The 24,645-nt window shown below is 37.0% G+C and overlaps 1 protein-coding gene across 1 annotated transcript; it reads right to left on the reverse strand.

Moving 5' to 3' along the window:
• Window positions 1-768: 768 nt before the first annotated feature.
• aifm3 (AIF family member 3) lies at window positions 769-24,418 on the reverse strand. Its single transcript, XM_088935878.1, has 20 exons — window positions 24,330-24,418; window positions 15,685-15,886; window positions 12,460-12,676; window positions 11,510-11,619; window positions 11,195-11,304; window positions 10,445-10,489; window positions 9,897-9,993; window positions 9,647-9,759; window positions 9,276-9,362; window positions 9,102-9,193; window positions 8,369-8,499; window positions 7,930-8,045; window positions 6,338-6,409; window positions 5,990-6,053; window positions 5,830-5,906; window positions 5,143-5,260; window positions 4,924-5,022; window positions 4,107-4,182; window positions 2,487-2,591; window positions 769-1,490 (listed from the first exon to the last, which is right to left on the reverse strand). The coding sequence occupies exons 2-20, from the start codon at window positions 15,713-15,715 to the stop codon at window positions 1,448-1,450; spliced, it is 1,803 nt and encodes a 600-aa protein (XP_088792004.1). The 5' UTR covers window positions 15,716-15,886; window positions 24,330-24,418; the 3' UTR covers window positions 769-1,447.
• Between the last annotated feature and the right edge of the window lie 227 nt (window positions 24,419-24,645).

Below are 24,645 nucleotides of genomic sequence, written 5' to 3' on the forward strand. Positions count from 1 at the left end.
ATCTGGTCAATAGTATAGAGTAGTGATATGAGTCTAGACTCCTGACTAGACTGTAGTGGGTTCAAATGCGGAGTGGAGATGCTCATCTATCATACTATACCTTTGAGCAAGTTACTGTCCTCAAATCTGTCCAGGCAATACCACACTGTGTAATTGGGTCTCCGGGCTGTTGTTGATGTAAATGAGACTTTTTAATTGACATACCAGGTTTAATCAGTTGCACAGCATTGTGGTAGGAAAATAAAAGCAACAAATTTATTTTTGGAGGAACAAATCCAAAATAGCCAGACATCTAAAACGTTTGCTCCCTGAGTTAGTAACACAGTTTCATAAAGAAGCCACATCTACCAAAGTATCTGTTTTTTAGAGCAATTATTTCATCAATGGAAGTTTCTTTACATGTTTGTTTCCTATTATAAAATGCAAACCTATGCTGTGCATTACATTATTTTTAAATATAGAATTTATGCAGTCTACAAGCAGGTCTACCAAATCATTTAATTGCAGTAGGTCATTTATATTCATTTTAAAAAGTGAATGTGCTACGGTCTCTTAGCATACAAGACAAACTAGGTTTGGACTCTAACCATGCTCTAATATCAAAGAGAAAATGAGTACACACCTGGGAAGTTTGTTTTCAGTTACACAGGTCTTGCATTGTTTTGCACAATCTAAGCTTTACATAGTTTTAAAAGAAAAGTATGTTTCACATTCACAGTAAAATTTCTATAACACTGCTGTGAGATATTTTCGTTCTAGTGGAATGTGTCATTATGGCTTCTAAAGATGTTGGCACTGGATACTTAGTCCAGAATGCAAAATACATTTGAGACGAGTACAAAACAAAGATATAAATACACCTTTAAACAAAGCCAGTCCTAAATCCAGGAAGCCTGATCTCCATTCAAGCTATTATGTATTTAATCAGGCAAGGATCTTTGTGAGTTTTACATTCCGATTTGGTGAGAGTGCAGATGAGAATAATGTCCAAAGCTGCACTTAAAAAAAGGGACCACTCCCCCTATTCACCCCTGTACACAAAATGTACAGATGGGTACATCATGCACAAACTCGGGGATTGCGTCCAGTTTTGCTTGTTAGTTCAGCCCAAAGTGCAAAATAAACAGGTCTTCCACTAGATAAGCAATAATTACATGGTAACTGTTAAAAATGTTTTGGTTCATTTATACAAGTTTTTACAATATGTACAGTTTTGTCACAGTTGACACCCATGTTGAATAAGAAGTGGGCAGCTGCGAGCCTGCCCTGGTGAAAATCATTCGACCTTCCAAAATGTAACAGGTCAGAAAGGTCTTGTCAGTGTATCGAAATACAGTGAGCCTAAGCTCACAGCAGAGCCTCCACGAAGACTTCGAGAGCTGCTTAGCTGCCATTCCTTCCCAACACCATTCGGTGGTGAACAGGCGAACAGGATGTGAGACACGTTCTACTGTGTTCCCTTCCCAATTAGCCAAGACATATCCCCTGTCCTGCAATGAACCAAAGCTGTATTAATGACAAATTTCAAATAGCTAAGCCACATGAAGAGATGCTTTGCTACAGTAGAGGGACGGCGAGGGAAATCCCAACTATATTTTTCTGATCGTGCTTTCACAGTGGGGTGCTGTTCAAAGCAAGTATGCCATTGTGAACTCATATACTCAAAAGTTATTTTTTTCCATCACCATTTCTCTGCTTCTGTCATTTCTGTGGTAATGAGTAAACCACAAGGGTTTCTGTACATTACAACAGACTATGAATGTCATAGACGTCTGAAGGAGTAAGTGCAGTAGCTACAGCACTGGTAGCCTTATTTTAATGGAGATATTGGAGCATGTCATGGGTTCAAGAATTATAGAGTGTGTCAGCAGTCCACAGTTTTGTACCCTCTTGATATCATCCAACAAAGGTACTGTATATACAGTATATTGAAAATATAGCATTTTGCCATATTTGGATATGGTTTGGGTAATGGATGTGATTTTTTTCTCAATCAAATGCAGGGTGGTAATGACAATGAGACCCCCTCATACACTCAAGATCAAGATAGCAAGGGAACTGTTAAATATTATGGGATGTATGTTGATACATAGATAAACCTAAGGGAATATTATTAAAATTTTCATGTTTACATACTTGCCATGTCGTGCAAACATCCTTCATTATGTGTGCATTAAGTAGGAAACAAAAATAGTTATTTATAGTAAAATAGGTAATTGCAGTTATTGAACCAAATGTTACATAGACATTATTCGTTTTTTTAATTTAAAATCTTATATTGTGTTAATTCAAAATATTTTGCTTTGCACATTCCATATAGTATATTGTATATTTTAACCTCATTTTAGCTAAATACAGTGAAGTAACTACAGTGGCCACTAATATTTTCTGGAAGGTGTTGCAAACTTCAGAATTGGAAGAATTCTGTAAACTTATTGTATTGGCATTGACCGGACATTCAGGTGATCAAGTAGAAAAGGACTTACTCCACATCTCGTTTTTTAATAGCCTTGCCCGATTTAAAGACCTCCGCTACTTTGGATACGATAGGATCGCAGTTCATACTTGCAACCGCAACGACCTCTTCACTCCTACAGCACAGAAAGGTTACAAGAAGAATAATGAGAGAGAATGAAAGAACTGTTGTATTGTAGAAGGTAGGACAGTCGAGCAATCGGGGACTCTGGTAATCATCCTTTTTGGTTTCTGTTGGTGGCACAATACCCTATTTACAGCACAGCAAAAGTCATTAAAATTTAAAAATGCAAGCTTCTAAGAATTCAGAAACAATGTTTTTATCTCTATCAATTAGATGCACTTTGAAATGAAACGTTAGCATCAGACCTTTTCTTTTACTGTCTATGAAAAAGATTCAGTGCATATAAAAAGCCCAAAGCAATAGACTCAGAGGCCAAGCTTTTTCTGTGCAGGTTACCTTTTACAGGGGGTGCATAATGAAGTGCTATGGCTCAGCACAAATAAGTTATAGATCATACTGTAGCACTCCCATAATGCTCTTCTTTGGTGATTGTATACTTACTGTGCTTTTAGATGCATAATCAGAACTACAAATAAAAGTACATTGCCTGTGTATTTAGTTTAACACCAATGCAATGTTGTACATCTCTACCAAATACAGTAACAATTTGTTCTACACTTGTACATTAGTCCCATTAAGCATGTCCACCTCTTCATACAATTAACCCTGGGGGCATATATGCAACAAATGGCAGGCATTCAAAAGGTGTTTGACCCATTTGAAAAAGAAAATCTCAGCTTGGGTCTCAAAGGGTTAAATTTATAACCATCACCTATATTTCTGGCCACAGTCAGACCATGCAGTGGAAACAGAAATATTTACTCCTCTTAACTCTCACAGTGAAATCCTCTGTTAGTAATACAGGACAGTGAATAACAGCACCACCTTAGCCACTGTGCAGGAGAGTGAATAGTAGCACCATCGCAGCCATTAGGATTGCGTGCATCGAACACAAAAGGATAGCATGCCTTTTAAAGATATTTAGTTCAGTCCGCAGCAGTAAGATTATAAAGATAGCATGCCCAATCAGGAAACCTGAGAGGAGCTTCACATCACCTTTTACCTCCATGGTTGAATGCAGCACAGTAGTTTATTGCTACAGAGAGAAAGCTTCGCTGTAGCCTTCCTAAATTGTGACAAAGGGCCATCGTTTTAATTACAGGGTGGATTGGATGAAAGATCACTGGAAGTGTCCAGGATAATTGGAAAAGTAAATTAGTCATATTTAGTTGTGAAACTTCAACACTTTTGCGTTAAAGGATATTTTGTTTCACTGATACTGTTATAAAAATAGTTTAAAATATTTAGATGGAAATAAGATGGTACATCTTTTTCACATATTTACATATTTATATTATATGTAAGTATCTATATCTATAAGGGCATATAGAAAATCATATTTTGGGGGCTTGGCAGAGGAGGTACTATCCAATCTTAACTGCTTAACAAGAGAAATGTGTAGGATTTATTGTTTCTGTGGTTTTATTGGGAAGATCACGGACAGCTAATCGAACAGAAAATCAAGTTTAAGCTTGAAAATGCAGCAAGCTTATGGGAATGTACTCACTTTGTGTAGAATGCTACAAATTTAAGTTCATCTAAATCTCCTTGGATAATCACGTCATCAAATCCCTCTCCATGACCTGGCAGTAAAATTAAACATATTTTGATTAGAAATTTTAAGGTCTCATAAATTATTTTTTATTTTCTGCATGTCATGCTAGTAAGGTATTGGTATTGAAAATACAAAAGCAGAACAAATTCAATTACAGGGTTTTGCCAAAAATGTCTTTTTGCATTCAAGTGGCAGTAGAGTTTGTCTTGCACTTCCACATTGAAAATGTGATTTTGCAGACACTTAAAATTAACTTTGTCTCATCATATTCCCCAATGTGCATTAACCAGCACAAACTGGTTCAGTATAGTCATGTTTGGGGGCAATTCAGCAATCTCAATATTAAACTTATTATTTACATGATGCAATTACTATAATGTGCCAATATGGGTCCATTTCTGAAGTAGCAGCTGACGGTTGCAATATTTAAATATTGCAATAAAGTTTACCCAGATTATGACCAATGTATTTGGCTGATGCTTTTATCCAAAGTGACTTCAATGTGCACCATTTATAGAGGTCGGGTGTTTTACTAGAACATTTTGGACGAGGTACAATACTGTATCTTACTCAAGGGTACAACTGCAGTGTCCCAAATGGAATTTGAACCCATAACCTTTTGGCTACAGCTCCATAACCCTGACCACTGCTACACACTAATGTCATATTAGTTTAATATAGGATTTGAATAACAAACTGTACTCATTGTGTTTTGTGTTTCCATGATCTCAGTTCAGGAAGTTCTAACAATGTACAGCACTATTTTTACCTGCGTATCTTATACTTTTCCCAAACATGGCTGTCCAGAAGTAAGGCACGGTGTTGATCTCCAATGGACGCCCAAGTATGTTGAGAGCAGCTATCCGCCCTTTTGATGAAAAAAAGTGAAAATGCCAAAGGTTACTTGTCAGGTATTTTGGCTGAGGGCTGCAAGAAGGGACTGGCAATTTCTGCTACATCTCTTGGAGAAAAAAAAAGAGCCTCTTACCATGCATGTGGGCCATCTGCCAGTGGGGCACATTGACTTTTTTGTTGTTACGGAGAGACAGGGGGAAAGTGACCACATCTCCTCCAGCAAAGACCCCAGGTACATTGGTCTGCATTGACTGAGAAGCAAACAATTAAGGTATGTAATGGAATATGTCTCAGTTCACCAACTTGCCCAGATTGAATGCCAGCTTTTACTTCCCTTTCAGTGTCTCTGCTCCTGATAACACACTTAAAGCAGGGAGAACCTCTTGATGCTTTCATTTTTGTTTATGAATCCCTACTACCTGAAGCAATATACCACTTAGATGTGCATTTAAACCTGATAGCTCTCCCTTTGGCTTTATTTAATTGTACTATCTTCTTTTCTCCACTTAGGATGGTCCCCAACACCTTGCCTTTAATTTCTGTAAGCTTGTAAAAGCACTCACTGTTATAGACTGTTATCTTTGTAATTTAGACTGCTGTTATCTTTGCAATTAAGAAAACAAAGAAAATGAAGTTTTAGTCTGAACATAATGAGAATATCCCACTTCTCTTTCTGTGTGGTGAATACAGTTTCCAGAACCGTTGATGAACATATACATACATTACTACAGTCAGTAACTTGTCCCTACAATGATCAGTAAGGCATTGATGTATTTATTACCACAGTGAAAATGAGAAACCAGCCCAGAACTAACTCTACCTTGTTCACTGTGATGAAGCCTTTGGAGTCCATGTGTATACCACTGTGTTTCAAGAAAGATGTTGCTGGTACTGACCCTATATCAGAGGAAAAGTAAGGTGCTTAAAAGTGACAATTTAGAAAAACATTCTAACTGTTATTTATATAGACACTGACTCACCTGCACCAATTACACAAACATCTGCTCTCAGGACCTTTCCGCTATTCAGAACAACTTCCTTTAACTTGCAAAAGAAGAAAGGATAGAAGCTTGCTCAACAGAGTATAGTGTTTTTAGTTTATTTATTTGACTGATGTTTTTATCCAACATTGCTTAGATTTGTATCCATTCATACAACTGGGTATTTTAGAGAAACAATCTGAGTAAAGTACTAGTAATAGTCCTAATAAAAGTAACAGTAATGCCCTACCTAGGATTTGAACCTGAAACCTTTTGAGACAAAGTCCTACCACATCTTCAAAGGACTACCCTGTATTCAAATCTCCCTAAGAGTGAGCAAACTTTTACCTTGCCAAGATGTCCTCTTAGTTCAGCTACTTCATTCAGCATGTAGAACTTAACTCGGTTATTTTCAAACATCTGTGGAGAGAGAAATGAAATTGACATCTTTGAACTGCTTACTTCCCAGATGGTTGAACAGGTTTTATGTTCAGAAATGTGCGGTTTCAACTCCACTGTTATTTTTTGGAATACATTTTTTCTGATCTACCTGTACAGCATAGGAAAATGTTGATTTTGTGTCAGTGTGAAAAAATTGCACGTCCAATCTGTGGAATTAAAAGTGCTAAAAAGATTTTTATTTAAGACTGGATGTGTCTTCCGTAATGAACGGAGATTATAAAATGCCTGAGGAAAGCTGCCTGGTTATGTGAGTTAGCACAAAGCCTAATTTTGGTTTACAAAGGGAGACGCTTTATGAAAAAACATGATCACCCACACAGAGATCTGGTTAGCAAAAACCTCATTCAGAGGAATGTAGGGTTCATTGTTGCAGAGTGTGGGCTACTCTGTTTTCTCCTGCACCCAGCAGGTGGAGATAAAGACATAATATACAGAGAAAGCTGAAACAGATTGACAGACACCTCTGGAAGTGCTGAGCTATTTGTCTTTTCTTTGACATTAAAACTAGAAAGTCACTGGCCAGTCATTAGCCTTGTCAGTAGTCTTACATTTGGTGTGGTCATCTCATTCTACGATTTTTTAATTTAAGTCTGGGCCAGTTTAGTCACTAGAATGACAGGGGCTACGTAGCTAGGACCACCATTGCATGACTGTTACCTCCAAATTGCTGTTCTTTAAAAACAAATATTTCTGAGGTCAATTACAGAGTCCAGCATGAGTTCCACTGGGCTTAAGCCTATTTTCCAAAGTTTTCCCTAATAACTAGAGCTCTGAGACAGGGTACCTGTGCCCACAATGCACCAGCGAGTTTTAATAAAGTGTTAGGACCTTTGCTACAGGTGCACCACAAGAGGCACGGGGGTGTTGTGATTGAAATTCCTATCATTTCAAAGAATAGGAGCCATTGATGCAGCATATGACTCAGCACTGCTTCACATGACATTCAGTCAGCTGTAATTGCTTTGGGAGCATGCTTTCTCAGAAAAAAAAAATCCCTGTTCGACCTTTTCAGACATTTGCTTGGGAAGAGGTTAATGGATCCACAGCAGCAGGAGCTCTCTGAGCACTGTCAGTTTGTCAGTTTGAGCAGAGGAATCACGACAGTGCTGGGGGCAATGGCACCCTGGCTTTTCTTGTCTATGCATTAGTTAGGTTTAAAGAACTTGAAAGAAAAAAAGAGGCCCTTGACTTTAGCAAAAGGTGAGATAATTGTGAAGACCTGAGGTATTGTATGCTTGTGGCTTACAACCTGAGGCATTTCAAACTCCATTCTTCCAATACCAATTCATAAGGATTTTTAAATTGTTGTATAAATGCTTGCAATTAATCATGACTCTGAAATTCCAATGCAGAAGCACTGCAGCACACAAAATAATTCGTACAATATTTGTTTTGTATACTGTATGGTTATAACAAGATGCATGCCAGACATGATAAGGTGAGACAGGGAATGGATTTCACTGCCTCTTCTTGTTTACCTTCATTATAGCTTTTCCAACTTTCTCTCCCAAAGCCTTTCGAAACGGGACAGCCTCCAGTCCGATCACTGAGACTGAGTGGGCGTTCTCAGCAAGATAGGCAGCCACCTCCATTCCTGAGACAAGCATGAGCCAGCACACTGTGGTTTACCATGTACATTCCCATCGAAAAAATAAAAGGCCAGAAATCAAACTACATTGTCCAAAAAGACTGAGAAAAGAACCAGGCTTGGGCTACAAAATATTGCACTGAATATTCAGTAAATATCTAGCAAAATATAATGAATAGACTATGGACAATACGGTAAATTGCAAATGAAAACTACCTTTGAGGATTATTTCAAATGAAAAACAATGTTCTAACTGGCTGGAGCCGAGGCCTGAATAACTTTAGTTGTAATTATAGTGCAATGAAAGATGGGCATTCAACGATACCAACCCACATATGATGCTCCAACTACGACAGCATTCTTGTTGCTTGCCAGTTTGGCTATGTGGTTGGCGTCTTCTGGGGTTCTGAGGTAAAATACGTTTTCCACGTCTTTTCCTTTGCAGTTCAAAAGCTTGGGTCTGATAAAGAACACAGAAATACTGGTAATGTGTGCCACTCCTAATGGTTTTTTACCAATGTTTAAATGCTTGCATATGAAATAATAATAATAATAGTGTATGTCTATGTGAAGTGGGAAGCTATCAGCCGTTACTGTGAAGCTCTCCAACTTATACAGCTGACATTAGCTGTGAACTGGTAAAAATTCAGTTTTTTCACTATTTAGCTTCAGGGAATTTAATGTCAACCAGAGCTTGATATCACACAAAACAGAGATGGGTGATGGAGGAGGGAGATCTGAAGGGAAAAGTTTTAACGAACATCTGAGTATCATCTGCATAACAATGAAAGTGAAGACCATGTTGTCTTATAATCTGACCTTGAGGAAGTATATAAATAGTAAAAAGTAAAGGGCCCAAGACTGAACCCTGTGGCACACCACTATTGACCAGTCAAGGGGCATTTATGACGACCAAGGAAAACAAAATGCTGCATACTTAAGTACATTGTGAATTAAGTACAGTTTCTTTACTTTACACCACTATGCCCCACCACTGACAAACATGGGTTCAAAATGCGACCACAGCTTCCATTTTACAAAAAACAGAACAGCTCCACTTACTTGCTACCCGTGGCGACGAGCAGGTTGCTGTATTCCATTTTCAGTCCATCTTGGAATGTGACGGTTTTTATCTTAACATCCACTGACACTACCTGGAATACATATTCATCCGTTGCAAAAAGCAAAACTTAAATGTTTTCACACACAACAACATCCCTGCCAACAGCACCTCACCTCCTTTTCTTTGAGTAACTCTATATCATGTGTCTGGAAGAATTCCAGGGATCGGAGTTTGAGTTGCTCTGCAGTGCTCTCCAGAGACTGGAAAAGAACATTTTAAAATTCTGTGTTATCTGTAAGCATTGGTACATTGTGTCTTGCTTTTATCAATTATGTTAAGGAATCATTTGAGAACAAGAGATATCCTAAAACACACCAGGGATGACATTTCCAGACTGTTTTATATAATCAGACAAGCAAAGGGACAGACTGCATAGAAACAAATTTATTATCCAACCAGTTTAACCAGCTTTCATCTTTACAAGTATTTTATCTTTTCAGCAAAAAGTAAAATTAATTATATTTTTTTAGGGCTTTGTACAAACCTTACTCAATTTAGGCTTGTCGTAGGGCAGATGCTTGTCTGCAGTGCACATCACAATACGGTCTGAAAAACCTTCCTGCCTCAATGTCTCAGCACACATCAGACCAACTGGACCTGAAATACACAGCCAGCACTGCTGAGGAAACGCATGACAGAAATACTGAAAAACAATTGTAAAAAAACACTGGGACTCTGATCTTGAACAGGTGACAGACCCTTTTAAACAAGGTCTTGCACTCTGAACATCTTACCTGCTCCAATGATGAGGACATTGCTGAAGCCAGTGCTATAGTTGCTTAGTGCAGTACATTTTGTCATAACCTTTGTCCTTTTTTGTGACTGGAGAGCCTAGGGGATTAGAAAGATTTGATAGCTTTTTACAGTGAGGTCAAACATCACTGAGGTGATTCTTGTCAGATGGCCTTCCTTTCCAAATCCATTAGAAAAACGATGTCAATAAGGTTCTTCACACTGAGGTCTTAGTATTTAGTATTTAGTAAATAGTATTTTTTCCATTTAGATCAACGTATATCAAAGCTTTTACTTAAATCTGCTTTTCGGATTTTTATTTCATTTACTCACCCTGGTGCACAGAAATTATTAGATGAGCTTGCTTCTATGTTTTGTACACCATGTCTCATTTTTTGTGAGTAATTGCTAATAACAGAAAACAAGCGATAGCTTCATGTTGGAACCAAAAACATAAGATAGTTACAATATTATTTAATGATACATATTATTGTCGTTTGATTGCTCAAATCTCCAGAAGTAAATAATACATAATTTTAATTGAACTTACCTGCTTGCTTGCTCGAACATACACCTTGTCTTTTTCTACTCTAACCTGAAACAAGCAGAAACTATGTCAATACAAAATCATATATCCATACATATTTTGTCATTTATGCTCTTGACAGAATCTGTGTTCTGTCATTTATCATCATATATACGGATATTAAAGGGCTTGTTCTATTTTTAAGCATAATATATATCTGTGACACTGCCAGAATTCGATTCTGCCCTCCTGCCCTCCACCTTCGTCTTAAAGCAGGTCAATGTCTCTCACATCTCAGTTTGTTATGATAGCAGATAAGGGTGCTTTCTGTGCTTCAGTTAGAGCACTGATAGTAACTCCTGGTCCTGGAGGTACTGTATGCTGTCCACCAGGGTTTATAGGTAACCTATAATCTTCAATGACTGAAGGTCTGGAAACACCGGTGATACAGAAAAATTAAGTGAACAATTGGTGAAAAATAAAGACTCCAAGGTGGAATGGAAACAAGAAGATGTGGCAGAACTCTAGGATCGGTAGTGAATATCAGTTATCTAGAGTGTGATTAGTTCCTATCTTTTCTTTTAGGCCTCCTTGAGGCAGAGTCTATTCAGTATTTAGAAATTACAGGAGCTAAAATATGGCTGAAGACTCTGTAGTTCTGCATCCATGTAAATCAGTGCAATGGTCTGAAGGGAGCACCTGTGGGATATTCTGTTACTGAAACCTCTGGTCCAGGTTACAGTTTCTTCAGCAGAGGCTCATGTGAGAGTTTACCTGAAACTTCGGCAAGCTGTCCAGTCCTGGGAAGTCTTCTATGTCTCCAGTAGCAGTACTGAAGCAGGCGCCATGCCAGGGGCAGCGCACACGGCCCTTCGACAGAACACCTGGAAACAGGAAGGTATCCTCACTGTTGTGCAGTCCCTCAATCCCTCATCTAACCTGTCCTGATGAACACGTGAAGAGCACCATCTCGTCTTTTTTAAACAAAGTCTTTAACAGTAAAAAACTATCATACAGAGGGAAAGAAAAGAGAAGGTGTGTGGTTTTCAATGAATGTGTAGCGATGCTGGTTTCATGCAATGTTCTCACCCTTTACCAGCGGCGCTCCATAGTGTGGGCATTTGTGCCCAATGGCACAGTACTCGCCACGTTCTTTTATCAGCAGAGCTTTTCCGCAGCCCAAATCCACTTCTCGCATCCTGCCAGGAAACAAACACCGCTGAGGAATATGCAACACATTTTTAGAAGAAGTTATAGTGACTGCCAACATCATTTAAGACTGCATTATTTGTACATATTTACTGCAGTGCTTTTAGTGTTGGTGTATCTAAATGGAAACATAGTTAATTGAAAAAGAAACCATTAACTGCATTTATTAATCAAAAGGATGCTAAACTTATGTGAAATTAGGCTTAAATCTAATTAATGTTGTCCTGTCATACAACTGTACATATGTATTGAGAACTAACCCCCCTGTTTAAGAAGAAGCCCCAGCTACTCTCAATGAGAGTTGGTATAGGCCCAGATTAGTATTAATTCCTGCCAGAAAGCTGAAAAGATTCTCCTTGGGGGCAGGTCAGGTGGACCACAGGCATATCTTCCTTAGGAAAACAAATCATTACATTGATTTGGAGCTACATGTTTGAACCCAGGTAGTTATCGCTGACAAAAGCGGAGTGTACGCCTTCACGATATCTGCCCACACTGTGTCAAGAGATACACAAACCATTTACACAACATCGGAACAAAATATATCATTGCAGTGCAAATTTTAATCACATCACGTCATGTTTATTAGGTTTGTAACAACAGGGTAGTTAATCAGACTTTAGTAGGGAAACAGAACTGCAAAAATATACCATGTTTCCACTGAATTAACTCAGAGAAGAATGCAAACAGGAATTAACACTAAAAGAGATCTTCTTAGAGCTTTAAGTAATTTAGCTTTGAGTAAACTGGAATCTGTGCAGCTGCAAGGCTGTAAAGTAAACAGAAGTCTGACAAACGACAGCCTGATATTTCAAATCAGTAATCCTTACTGTCCATTCTCCAAGTCCTTGACGTGACACACAGCTGCCTCCACAAAGTCCCTGGGGTTTTGGTATGGACTCAAGGTGATGGACTTGTCATCATCATGGAAGTGTTTGGCTGTCCCATTCGGCCTGCAGTTTGCTAATGGACTGGCCTTGCCGTTGGGAGACATTTTTTCGGTTTCCTTTTCTTTATCGGGGACCACAACTTCAACCTTAACCTCGACTGTGAGAGATAGAATAGCAATGTAGGCAAAACAAAAATGTGCTCTCATTTCTGGAGGGGCCATAGAGGAAAAACTACGAATGACAGGAAAAGACAGTAATCTCGTAAAACATTCAGGATGTTCAAAATACCTTTGTGACACGCCATTGCAATCAGGCTTTAAAGAAATCGTTTAAATCATTGTTTTGTAAGAATATAAGAATGACAACTAACAAGAGGCCATTTAGCCTATTTAGTAGTTAGTACTGTAAGTAATTAATCCAAGGATCTCATCCAGTCATTTCTTGAAATATCTCAGAATATTGTTTTCAGCTGGGTAGCTTGTTCCATACTCTCACAATCCTTTTGGTAAAGAATTGCTTCTGTTCTCGGTTTTAAGATGTAAGCCAGTCTTCTAAGCAGTGATGCCACAATTTGTCAGACAGTAGAACATTTAACCCCCTTTAGATGTCTGACCATGGCTCTCTTAATATCCCTAAATATTTTTTTTCTATTTGGCAACTATGGCAACTACTGTATGTCATACTGCTTTGCTTGGAAGAACTATACCTGACCAGGCATAAATAAGAAAATTGTTTAGTTGTAGCTCTGAGAAGAAGCTGTATTTTCTATCTTTCTATCTTATTACCTCAAACATGGTGTTTATTTTGTATGAAAAGTTAGTTGTGTAACCTTTTATTACAACCAACTGAGAGCCAGCTTTATCTCTTCAACTGGAAAAATTTGCTGACCCTCTGCTTGTTAAGTCTTAATCTCCCTGGAATTCTTACCTGCTGAGCTATACTTTAATTAAAATCAATGGAAAATCATAAATGTTACTTCAATTGTGGGAAAGAAAGGACTCTTAATCAGTTGTTCTGTTTGGCATGTTTTAGTTTTTAAAAAGGATGTATTTCTCAAAGTTGACTTGACTTCATTAAAAAAGTGGAAAACATTACATTAATCCTTAAAACGTAATCAATTTGGTTATAAGGAAAATGTTTACTGATGCAGTTAAAGCCCTCCAGAAAAGTATTTTCTTTGATCAGTTCTGTTTGTGGTTGGCAGTGTCGAATTTTAATATGCTTAAATGTATCTTGCCATGCTTTACAATTTTAGAATTAAGCTGAACATTTACACAGCAAACTTTCTGTGGAAAAGGAAAAATCTCCATTCAAGATGCTAATTCATGTGACTCAATTTTTGACTCAACAGTCATTTGCTTATTAAAACATTTGTGTTTCAAATCTCTGGAATGCTTTGAAATATATATGTTTTGGAATATGTCTTATAATTATTATGAGAACAATAAATCCCCCTTCAAAAACAAAACAAAATCTTTTAAACCAGAATAATTCTTAGCTTTGAAAGCTAATACGTGTGCACAGATTTGGAGTTTGGAGTGTTCTTCAAACACTTTCTAAATTCAAAGTTAATTAACTAAGTAAACAGTAGAAGATTGGATTGAACCAAACTCTACCTTAATATAATCAAAACTAACATTGATACACTATTTTGTTTTTGCACTAAAGATATATATTTATTCTCCAAATTATTCTGGGTCATCGAAAATGATGTAGATAAAACTTTTAGAAGAGAGTTTTATTGACAGTTTTGATGATTAACCATGTATGACACAATTAATACTTATAAAACTAAACACTAGACTGACATAATTTAAGATGTTTAAAAAACCTCTATGTTTCTGTATTTTTCTTGTCTTCACTTTAATGGAGATCATTAATGTCAAAAGGTATTCATTATGCAATTTTGCATGGGACCTCAATCTTGCATGAGTACTCTGCTGTTCATATTTGTACTGGCAGAAATGCTTGACTAGTACAGTGTTAATAAAACTTTTCAGAGGCTTAAACAAATCTTACTTAATTATCATTTTCAATACTGGCTTTTTCAGTCTTTCCCTCAAATGAACTTTTAGTATATTTCTTCAAACACTGTTGGGTTTATGATACTCTTTTATAAATGTACTGCCCAGGATCAGACTCCCTCTAGCTAGCTGACAGAGGAAGGATGTTTCTGCTGTGCCATTTAAATTATGCAGTGAGACATCTGCCTCTTGATGATTCAGAACAGACTGGGAAAGGGTTGTAAATGCATTACCACTTGTAAAAGTTAACTGAATTACACAATCAATCTGTATATTATAGTTGAATATTAATGAGATTTTTGTAAGCTTTTTGCTCAAGAGGAGATTTTCCACATCTGGTGATTTTGCGAGTAATAACACACCCACCAAGCTAGAGGGGATATACTGTACAGTATTTGTGAAGCAACAAAAAAAAAACACAAGTTGAAATGCTTTCACTTAAGCATTTGAGAATCGATGGGAAATTATTAATAATCATTTTTACTATAGTTCTGGAATTTTAAAAGGGTGCTCTATTTGTGAAAACACTACACCCATACAAAGCACAAAGTGCCCAGTAAATGTATGCTAATGACATTCATGCCATGTTTAAAACTTTTGCATTTTATTTTAGATTTCTAACCACTTTAGTAACAGAGCAGCGAAACACCATATCATTGGAGCTTATTAATACTGTCATACAGTTAAAAATTAAGCTAATGTTCACATTTTGCATTCATTTGAATCCAGCTTTTGCATCTTGCTAGTTGCGAACTTTTGGGAGAAATGTACCACTATACAGTGCTTATATTCACCTCATTTAGCAACAGCATAGGAAGTGATCCTGAAGAGCTTGCTTGCTGTTTTTCAAAAGATGGATTGTCTAGTGAAAATCACATTGGCAAGAGCCTATAACAATGCTATTAAGTGAAGTCATGTTTTAGTGAAAGTTTCGTCTCGACTTTACATTCCATCACACTTGTGATGCATTGTACGATGGTAAACCAAACTCATATTTCATTATAATCCGCTTGGATCAGTGCAACTCAGAGAATTAAAATTCCTCCTGAACCACCACTCTACAAAGCACAGTAGTGAGTAGCATATGACCTATATATAGGGGGGAACAAGTGCCAATTATTATGGGATTTGAACCAGTCACCTGGTTTGGGTTTGGAGAAACATCCTCCCATGATGGGCAAAGATTACTGCGAGGAAACAAGTACCCTGGAGACTTCTACAAGTGAGAGATCAGTCACTCCTAGCAGGCCAGAGGGTGCCGGGGGAATCACAGTGCTTGCAGGTTCTTCCTGAAAACTGCAGGTCTGGGCCAGCCATCTTAGACATCAGATTTTCTTCATAGCCTACAATTAGACCAAACACACTTCATGTCATTGGCAATTGAAAGTCTCGGTTACAGCCAATTAAACCCATTAAATCCCCACCAGAGCTTAACATCACAGGAATGCATTGCAGCCACTACTTGAAAAGGCTAAATTGACTGTTGATTGCAGCACCATTGTGCCATTTAAATACATCACACAATAATGCAGAACATCATTTCTGCTTTGTGTACTACAGGTACTTTCTAAAGACAAAGTTCGTTTATTCAGCAATACAAAAGCCTGCATCTGTCATAAAGTACAGAGAAGTGGCAGAAATGCTTGATTGGCTTACACGTATTTAAGGACTTCAATGTGCCTAGGAATGTATTGAAATTCATAATGGATTTAATAGGTAAGAATAAGTCATTTCAAAAGGAAGGAGCCACTGGAATTTGTCTTTAGACTTAGAGCCTAGGGATGCATAGGACTTGGAGATGAAGGTATGAATTATGAGATGAATGTTTCAATTCTGCTGGTCCTATTCTTGTCCAGTTTCACTGTGCCTTCTCAGGAGTCAAAGTGTTCAGAAGAACAGATATTGTCCTTGACCTCACTTTAGTCTGTGAAATATGCATTTAATTTGTGTAGTTAACTATACAGTGGATTGGTCATTGATCCAAGGGCCCTGTCTCTGCCAAAGGGCTTGTTTACAGTGAAGGCATTTATGGTCAGGCAGACAGAGCTGAAATTGAACAAGTGTCACAGTGGGTGTGGCTGAGCCAAACCCAGGGATATTAGACAGACTCTATACTATACTGAACTTCATCTGGTTGAGCTACAGTATGTAGTTTAACAAAAATTGGTAAGGAGAAATTCTGTGTAGATATTCAAGAAAATCTAAACTGTACTCCTTTTTCTAAACAAACCATTACTGACTCTAAATTCAAAGTATGGAGAGCCCTTTTTGAAGTTTGGGCCTTCAGACGAGACAGATACTCCAACAACAGCAGCCACCTCCGGTTGACTTGTATCATGCACAAAAATTGCTGCAAATATCCAGCGCTAGCTCTCTGATGTTTGCTGCTGGAAAGAGACTTTGAAAACTTTAGTATCTCTCTCCCTTTCAGGCAAAAAAGTAACTCACTGTTATTGCTGATATAACAACAAGCACTGTAACAAGCTACAAATAATTCCTGCTCTATAATTACACAAACAGGTATAAGCATAAATTGAAAAGCAGGATAATGCTGGCTACTAGTTTTCCTATAAAATTACTCTGCTCAAAGACAAGATGTAAGAGATCATACAAAATCAGGAGTATATTATGAGTAAGCTTTATATCCAATTAACAACGAAAAGGCCATAGTAAAAGTATAATTTCTGAGCATATAAAAAAAATCAATTAGATCAATTAGTGGTCATTTCCTGGAATAATTCTGATCATCATGCAAAGACAATAAAAATCCCAAGTACAATGTAGGGGTGAGCAAAGATCACAGTGGTTAAACCTTCTTCATCCATCTAGAGCATTGTGGCAGCTGGGATATCCCCTGAACAATCACATGAGGATTTTCTAGACACTCATGCTGACTAATTTTAAGCATTTTAGTCCTCATAAAGGGGTAAACATTAATGCCATTAAGGACCTAACAGCCTTCCTGTGGCTCTGCTCCTATGAGCTATGTATGTGCAGCTCATATAACAGGCTTCTCGCCTGCCCCCAGCGCGGTGCTGACAACGGAGCTTGTGGAATTTTGCTCTGGTGCTTCAGCTGCATTGTTCCGGAGGTGAGGTGAAAGGGAAGAGAGCAGAGACACGCGATCTGAATAGAGGGCTCTTCAAAGGCACAGTGACTGGTGCAACGCTCAAAGAAAAGACATACTGTATCGTTAATTTGCCAATAAACCTCTTCAGGAAAGCATTTAATATTCAAAGCACATCCCAACTGCAGTGGAACAAAATACCTCTGCAGCTAACAGGTCAGGGAATGGTCAGTGCTCTTAAGTTCCTCCCAGCCTGAAATCCGTTTCAAAATGTACCTTTATGTTTAGGTTTCTAAACTGTTTTTTTTCTATTTACAGGTACCTGTAGTTTTTTCACATTGTGTTTATGGGTTTCGTAATTATCTCTGGAATTAGAATTTAACTATTTGATTTTTGTCATTGCTTTTTCAGGACCATAGTTTTGGATTAACCTGGAAGATGTCTTGCAGTGTTTTACTCTGTAAGCTTTCATGAACTCTGAGTACATAAAAACAAGATAAAGGGAATACTAATCTGATAAGACATTCTAACAAACACTGAATATTGCTTTTCAAACTAAAATAAACTAAAATAACTATGTATTTTATATCATTTAGAAGATGTAAGATGCAACAAAAACACAATTGTATAAGGTATTTTTTGGTGTGTTTCTGTTTCTAGTCATTTAGTCCAAATGGAGTTTTAATGAACACTACACTTTATCACAAAAGCAGCTTTCCAGGGGTTCCAGCTAGCTGAAATATTTTGTATGCTAAAGTAGGTTAAGCAGATTTTCCTCACAGCAACATATGACGCAGACCCCAGTTTGTAATTGTGGATCCTTAAGTTTTGTTAATTTTATTTCCCAAAACACTCTGCAAACTTCAATAACTCACCCATGCCCTTTATCAGGAAACCATGATACCTAACCCCAGTCTTTCTTTATTTTTGTATATGTGAAACTAAACTGATCTACAGTGATCACAGTGGACAGTGGGTAGAAATCAGAGCAACCAGGAGAAACCCAGGTGAACAAGGGGAGAACATACAACATCCACACACATAGCATCCCAGATCTGGCTTGAATCCAGGGATCAAGAACTGCAACGTTATCCTCTGCACCATACCCCTAGTGGAATCTATCGTATCTAATCCTTAATCTTTTTATAGAAATGTTAGAGCGAAATTGCTACCATTGCAAATAAATGGGTGGAATCAAACTGATAACTTCTTGATCCTTCGGGATCAATAAAGTCTTATCTATCTATCTAGCTAATGACTGAATGTTCATTTATTGAGCTGTATGTTTCTTGCCAGAATGTTATTTTTAGTCATGTTTAAGGCATTAAAGGAAATGAGGCTTTAAGCTTAATTTGGAGAATGTGTCTTCATCAACATAAACCCTGTGTTCTTTCTTTTGCAAGTCACACAAAATCCTGTGTTTTCAAGTGTGTGAGCACCTATACATCTCCTGTTCAAGGGATGGCTTGCACAACCACCCTGAAATGCATTGTGACAACCTGCCAACACCTGTTGTTCAGGTGTGTTAACCTTCAGCCTTTCAGAATCTTCCAAACTTGTGATTCAAACCAGATAAGCAGCAAGAATTCCAGCGTGCAACGCAATCAGGCTGAGTTAACATTTCACTTGTAGGTTTCAAAAGATCTGTGTAATCTGTCTCTTTAAGTTTATGAACCCCAGGTAAGATGAGTAATTGCCAGCTTGTGATACTTTATCTTGCTCTTCCATAATTGTACAATAAAGTTTAAAAGAGAGCAACTGAGGATATTTTAACTGAACTGTAATAACCAGCCATTTCAGCCTGAGTAACCCCAGGAATTTAGTAGGCTTTGCTATAGGAGTTCATTACATAGCAATACCTCTCCTATTACACTCTGCAAACTGAGGTTTCAATATGATGTCCAGGATCAGTCTTTTCGTTACATTTTCAAATGTTTAATATGGAGTCTATACAGTATGTACAAAATGGTTTTAGTCATTTAATTTTCCTAACTAGAAGCATTCTATAATTTTTCAAAAGCAATCAGCTGAGATGTCTCAACTTGTTAATATTAACAGTTTTCTGTATTCCCTGAAACTTCTTCTTGGTTCCCAAGATGATAAATTGAGACTCTTGTGAGATTTGTTTCCCAGCTGCAGTGCTAACATTAGCATGCAATTTATCATTGGAATTCAATTTGATGCTCTATATTCTACACTGCTGACAAACTCTGCATCGTTCATTATAAGGAACAAGTAATAGGTTTATTCCATGCTAAAAAGAGAAGAAAGAAAACACAATGTTTTGGCCATGGAGCCTTCTTCAGGTGTGAGCTGAAGAAGCTCACACGGTTTTGCAAAATAACTTATAGGAATAACTCACAATGGAATAATCATAAATCGAAAAACATAACATTTGAGAAAGAAGAAGCTTCTGCGCCTACCATATGTTTTGAGGTGAAAAGAATATTTCCGAATTTTAGAAAATTCCGTTTTTAAGATTGCATTTTAATACATTCCCTGCCATTGTAACAGTAAAGAAAAAAAGATTTTAAAAAATTGGCTCATAACAATGACTAGGGACCAAGCCAACGTAAACTGTGATGACCTCTACTACTGTGTGAACATGATAAATTTATGAGTGTACAATATTTTACAAAAGATAAGTAGTGCTATATATATATATGAACTGATCATTGCTTAATCCAATTGGCTCACAGTGGCTAGTGGTTTTGATACAGCAATCTGAGGAATCCTGGACTCAGTTTGCCAAGATTATGTTGGAAAGGTTTTTCATAAAACAGTACAACAGTGTAGGAGGAGCTGACCTTTTATATTTTAACAAATGCAATATACTGTAGCAATATGCAGCAAATTCTAATGACTTATGACCTCGATTTTACTTGTGACACAATTTCTCGTAGGCCTTTACCACCCTGAGTGGTCTTATGAGTTTTCTTGCAAGACATACAAGAACCCATGTGCTGTTTTGCTGTGTCCTGGGACCTTTGACAAGTTCAGATGCAAAACTATCTTAAAGCGTCATATTAGGTGCAAATAGTGTCAGTTTAGGTACATGTTTCAGATAATAAATGGATTAAGTACAATAATAATAATCCTTATTTATATAGAAGTTGCTTTACGAGCAACTTCTCAAAGTTCTTAACTGAAAAGACAGACGGGTTACAGAAGAACACAGGTTACAAACAAAATGAGGGTATTCTTCTCATCTAGCCCAGTTTTCTAAGCTTCTATTTGATCCATCGATCTCAACCAGCCACTTCTTGAAAGAGGTCACAATACTGACTTTCATGCTCCCACAACCTTTGAGTAGAGAAGTACGTCCTGTTCTTAGTATTATATTATGCTATATTATACTGTATATATTTCTATAACACTATCTGTGCTCTCTAAAGTGTTGTGTTGTCCAGATTTGTATTTGATATTTAGGAGAGATCAAACAATTATATGATCTTAAAGAGAGGCCATATAACACAAGAAAGCCATTTTTTATACAAATATGGGTTCCTATATGTGTTCCATAGTAAATGTAACTTAATTTGTACTCTTTAAAGAACTCATATTACAGCTTTGCATTTGAGTTCAAAGGTTACAGTCAAGGATGTTCTGATCAGCTAAATTTAGTTGTGGATATTATATCAGATAGACCTCTACGACTGTGAAGATTTATGAGTCTACTGCATTCTATCATAGATATAATTTTGCAGCGTTTGTAGATATAAACAGAATAACCATAACTGAAATTTGGTTTCTGGATGTTTCATGTAGTTTCTTGATTCCAGCAAACATGATAAATAACTACCAATATAATAATACATTTGATTTATAAAGTGCCTTTCCAAACTCAAAACGTTGAATATTATGTGTGCAAAATTCAGCTTCATCTGGCATTCTGGTTTCAGATAAAATGTTTCAGTACTTTTAATGAGCCCAATATGGCTGCCAGATTCAAGAACCAATCAGTTTCTCTGGATGAAACCTACATCCTGGACAGAAAGGTAGACCATATGACTCTGCCAGAAGACATTTTGGAAAAGATTTTCAAAATCAAAAACTGCAACCAGAAACTGTGACCTATAATCTTAATCTTTATCTTTCATTAGGATATAATCAAGCAAGGTTGCATGGTGTTTTATCCAGTGTTTTTCACAGACATTACTATACTGTTTGATAAATTCATAGGTATTGTACATTGAATTTAAAGACCATAACAATAGGATACTGGCAACTTTATTGCTTGTCCCCCTAATAATAATACTATTTCATGGGGTCAGTGGATACTTTTAGGCTGAGTTCTAGTTTGTCAAGGCCTTTATCCTCTTACATGTTGACTTGCCATGGAAATGCAGTCTAGACACAGGATTAAGGCTAAATAAGATACAAATTAACTGGCTGTTCAATATTAAATAAATACACGTAGGAATCTGTACCACCCAGATCATTAGTATAGCACTGCGAATTTTTCTCTCCTAACTTTAAGAATATTTATCTAAAATGAGTGTTGCTGGATGCAAGTTTAAATCTTGTAACCAAAAACGGGGGTTTTTATTTTTAAAGGCCCATGAAGATGCATGCATAGCATTTTGTTGGAAAACATGAAGTCAAACACAACTTGCTTTTGAGCTGACGCACTTGAGTTCATTAAGCTACCACTACAGAGGTGTAGTAAATAGTTGCACATTCTTTTCGCTTAATAACTTTCTAAGTAGTTTTAAAATTACTTTAAAGCAGCACTTAAATTAAAATATTTAAGCAACCTTAAATGAGAATATTGTACAGGGTAGTTCAATGGAAAATTTGTGCAGCCTTGCAACACTCTCAATTAAACCTTATAGGAATACCCCCTAGTTGCTATCCCATACAACCCTGGGGATTCCCTCTAAAGAGGTACTTCTTGCACTCCAGAGAAGAGGCGATTTCCCCTGTTGTATTAACTGCCTGATTAGTAGATCTGTTGTATGTATTTGTCAGTAAAATGTTTCTTTGCCTGCTCAATAATACATCACTTTTAAAACAAGTATGGTTGTTTATAAACAACCATAAAACAAGTATGGTTTTAAAAGTGATATATTTAAAAACCATCATATTTGTATACTGCAGAGACTGCATAACTCCTATTCCAGTCAATATAAAATCACAGCTCCCTAATTAAAGAAGTCACATTCGATACAGTAGGTGTGATGGAAGAAAACACCATCAATCAGTCAATGAATCACTATAACAATAACTTTTCCAGCATATTTCACTTTGTCATGACAATAATGACATCTCTGGATGATAAACAAGGTGATCTCAGTTGTTAACCTAACATGACAGCATCAACACTTTCTTTTTTAACTTTTTTAACTAAAATTCTAAAAAAGGGAAATAATAGCTAAGCAGATAGGTTCAGCCAGACACATCTGATAAGATCACCAGATGTTTTTAATCATGTGTGCAATGTCTGGAGAGAATGTGTTGAAAAGCATGTCTATTACCTCAAATGAATGTGCTTCATGTGACACTTGAAATCAACCCAAATTCCATATGTAGGTATTTACATGACCAATGTAGCATGTAGTCTGAGCAGATATTTCTAATGATAAAATAATACAAGAAACAAGACCCGTAAATAATGAAAATGTTTTAAAAACTGAACAAATAACCTTCCTATAAAATGTCTGCTATAGAAACTTTTAAATTCTTGATTATATAGCTTGAAACATATGTAACCTGAGGACGTTTTTATGAAAAATAGCTATTTACAACCTATCTATGTACATAGAGCATATACCTGTCCTGAAGCTTCTCTGTCTCATGTGGTCAGGGAACCCAAACAATTTCTTGTTTTATTCTTCCTTTATGTCTTTCTAGATTTATTCAAACCTTAAACAAACTTTCTAAGCTTTTACAGTAAAGAACCAAGTAACCATCTTTTTTATTTTCCTACAGTTTTGAATTTTAATATTGGAATTCAGTAACTGAAATGTCAATGAATAGCTGCCATGTAATTATTTATTCATATGCACTCCCATATGCAATATACATATACCATACAATTTCATATGTACTCCATCCTTCAGTAGATTTATGTCAGAACTGAAGAAGTGATCTTTGTCTTCCACGAAGCAAAAAATGTAAAGATAAAAGACAATTACAGGGTCATGTCCAAGGAGAAAAACACTCTTTTTCAGGTTAAAAAACACTTTTTTGACCTGAAATATGTTGACACTCATTAACATAAGCAATATGTCAGCACCATTTATGTACAGTGGCTGTACTGACATGAAAACATGCCCACAAAAGTTTTAAGATACCTATAGCATGAATAAAATCCATTCTTAAATATTGTGTTGAGGGAAATGTGAAATGGATGGAATTTCTTTATGTGGGTCATTTTCTTTTGTAAAAATTCTTCAAAGCCCCAGGCAACTCCAAGAGCAAAAAGGTAAAGATACCAGCTAAGGTGAAATATGATCATTTCCATTCATTCGTGTGTGACTCTATTGATATGTTGCCCTCCTGGTCCCTGCTCTGGACAAAATGCTCTCTTAAAATGAGAACATGAAGGTACTGTGTACCCATATGCTGTATATACTCAAGCAACTTTCATGTTTTGTTACCCATCTGAGTCGAAAATACTTTGCACTTGCTTGGCAATCACATAATACTCTCATTCATGATCCATTTCAATGGCCCATTAAGATCATAACATTTTGCAAGAGAATAATGCAGCTTACCCATGCGTATTAGGAGCAGGTGCATTAAGATCCGTTTAACCTTTCCAGTGCTCAGCCTGTCCCACTGAGGATGTTAGCGTGCTGGTATAGATTCCCCCAGATCTCTCGTCCCTGACTGAGCAAGATGTCCCGAGTTCTTTTTTTTTTTGCTCTTCTTTACTTCTTTTTCTTCTTCTTATTGCAGTCGTACAGCTCACACACGCACATACATCCTCCAAGTGAAAAAACACGGGGCTGCTCACTGGCAATCAGTCCCAGGATTGCAGCAGGGAGCCTTGCCAGTTCTTCGCTGCATGCAGTATTGATGAAGTTGCTC

The sequence above is a fragment of the Atractosteus spatula genome, chromosome 17, assembly GCF_055471065.1.
Source record: "Atractosteus spatula isolate fAtrSpa1 chromosome 17, fAtrSpa1.hap1, whole genome shotgun sequence".
Lineage (NCBI taxonomy): Eukaryota > Metazoa > Chordata > Actinopteri > Semionotiformes > Lepisosteidae > Atractosteus > Atractosteus spatula.

Coding starts and splice junctions, on each gene's coding strand:
- aifm3 (XM_088935878.1), bottom strand. CDS start 15,715: ATGGGAGGATGTTTCTCCAAACCCAAACCAG. Junction 9,994..10,444: donor ATGTTCGAGCAAGCAAGCAG/GTAAGTTCAATT, acceptor CTAATCCCCTAG/GCTCTCCAGTCACAAAAAAG. Junction 5,907..5,989: donor TGTTTGTGTAATTGGTGCAG/GTGAGTCAGTGT, acceptor CCTCTGATATAG/GGTCAGTACCAGCAACATCT.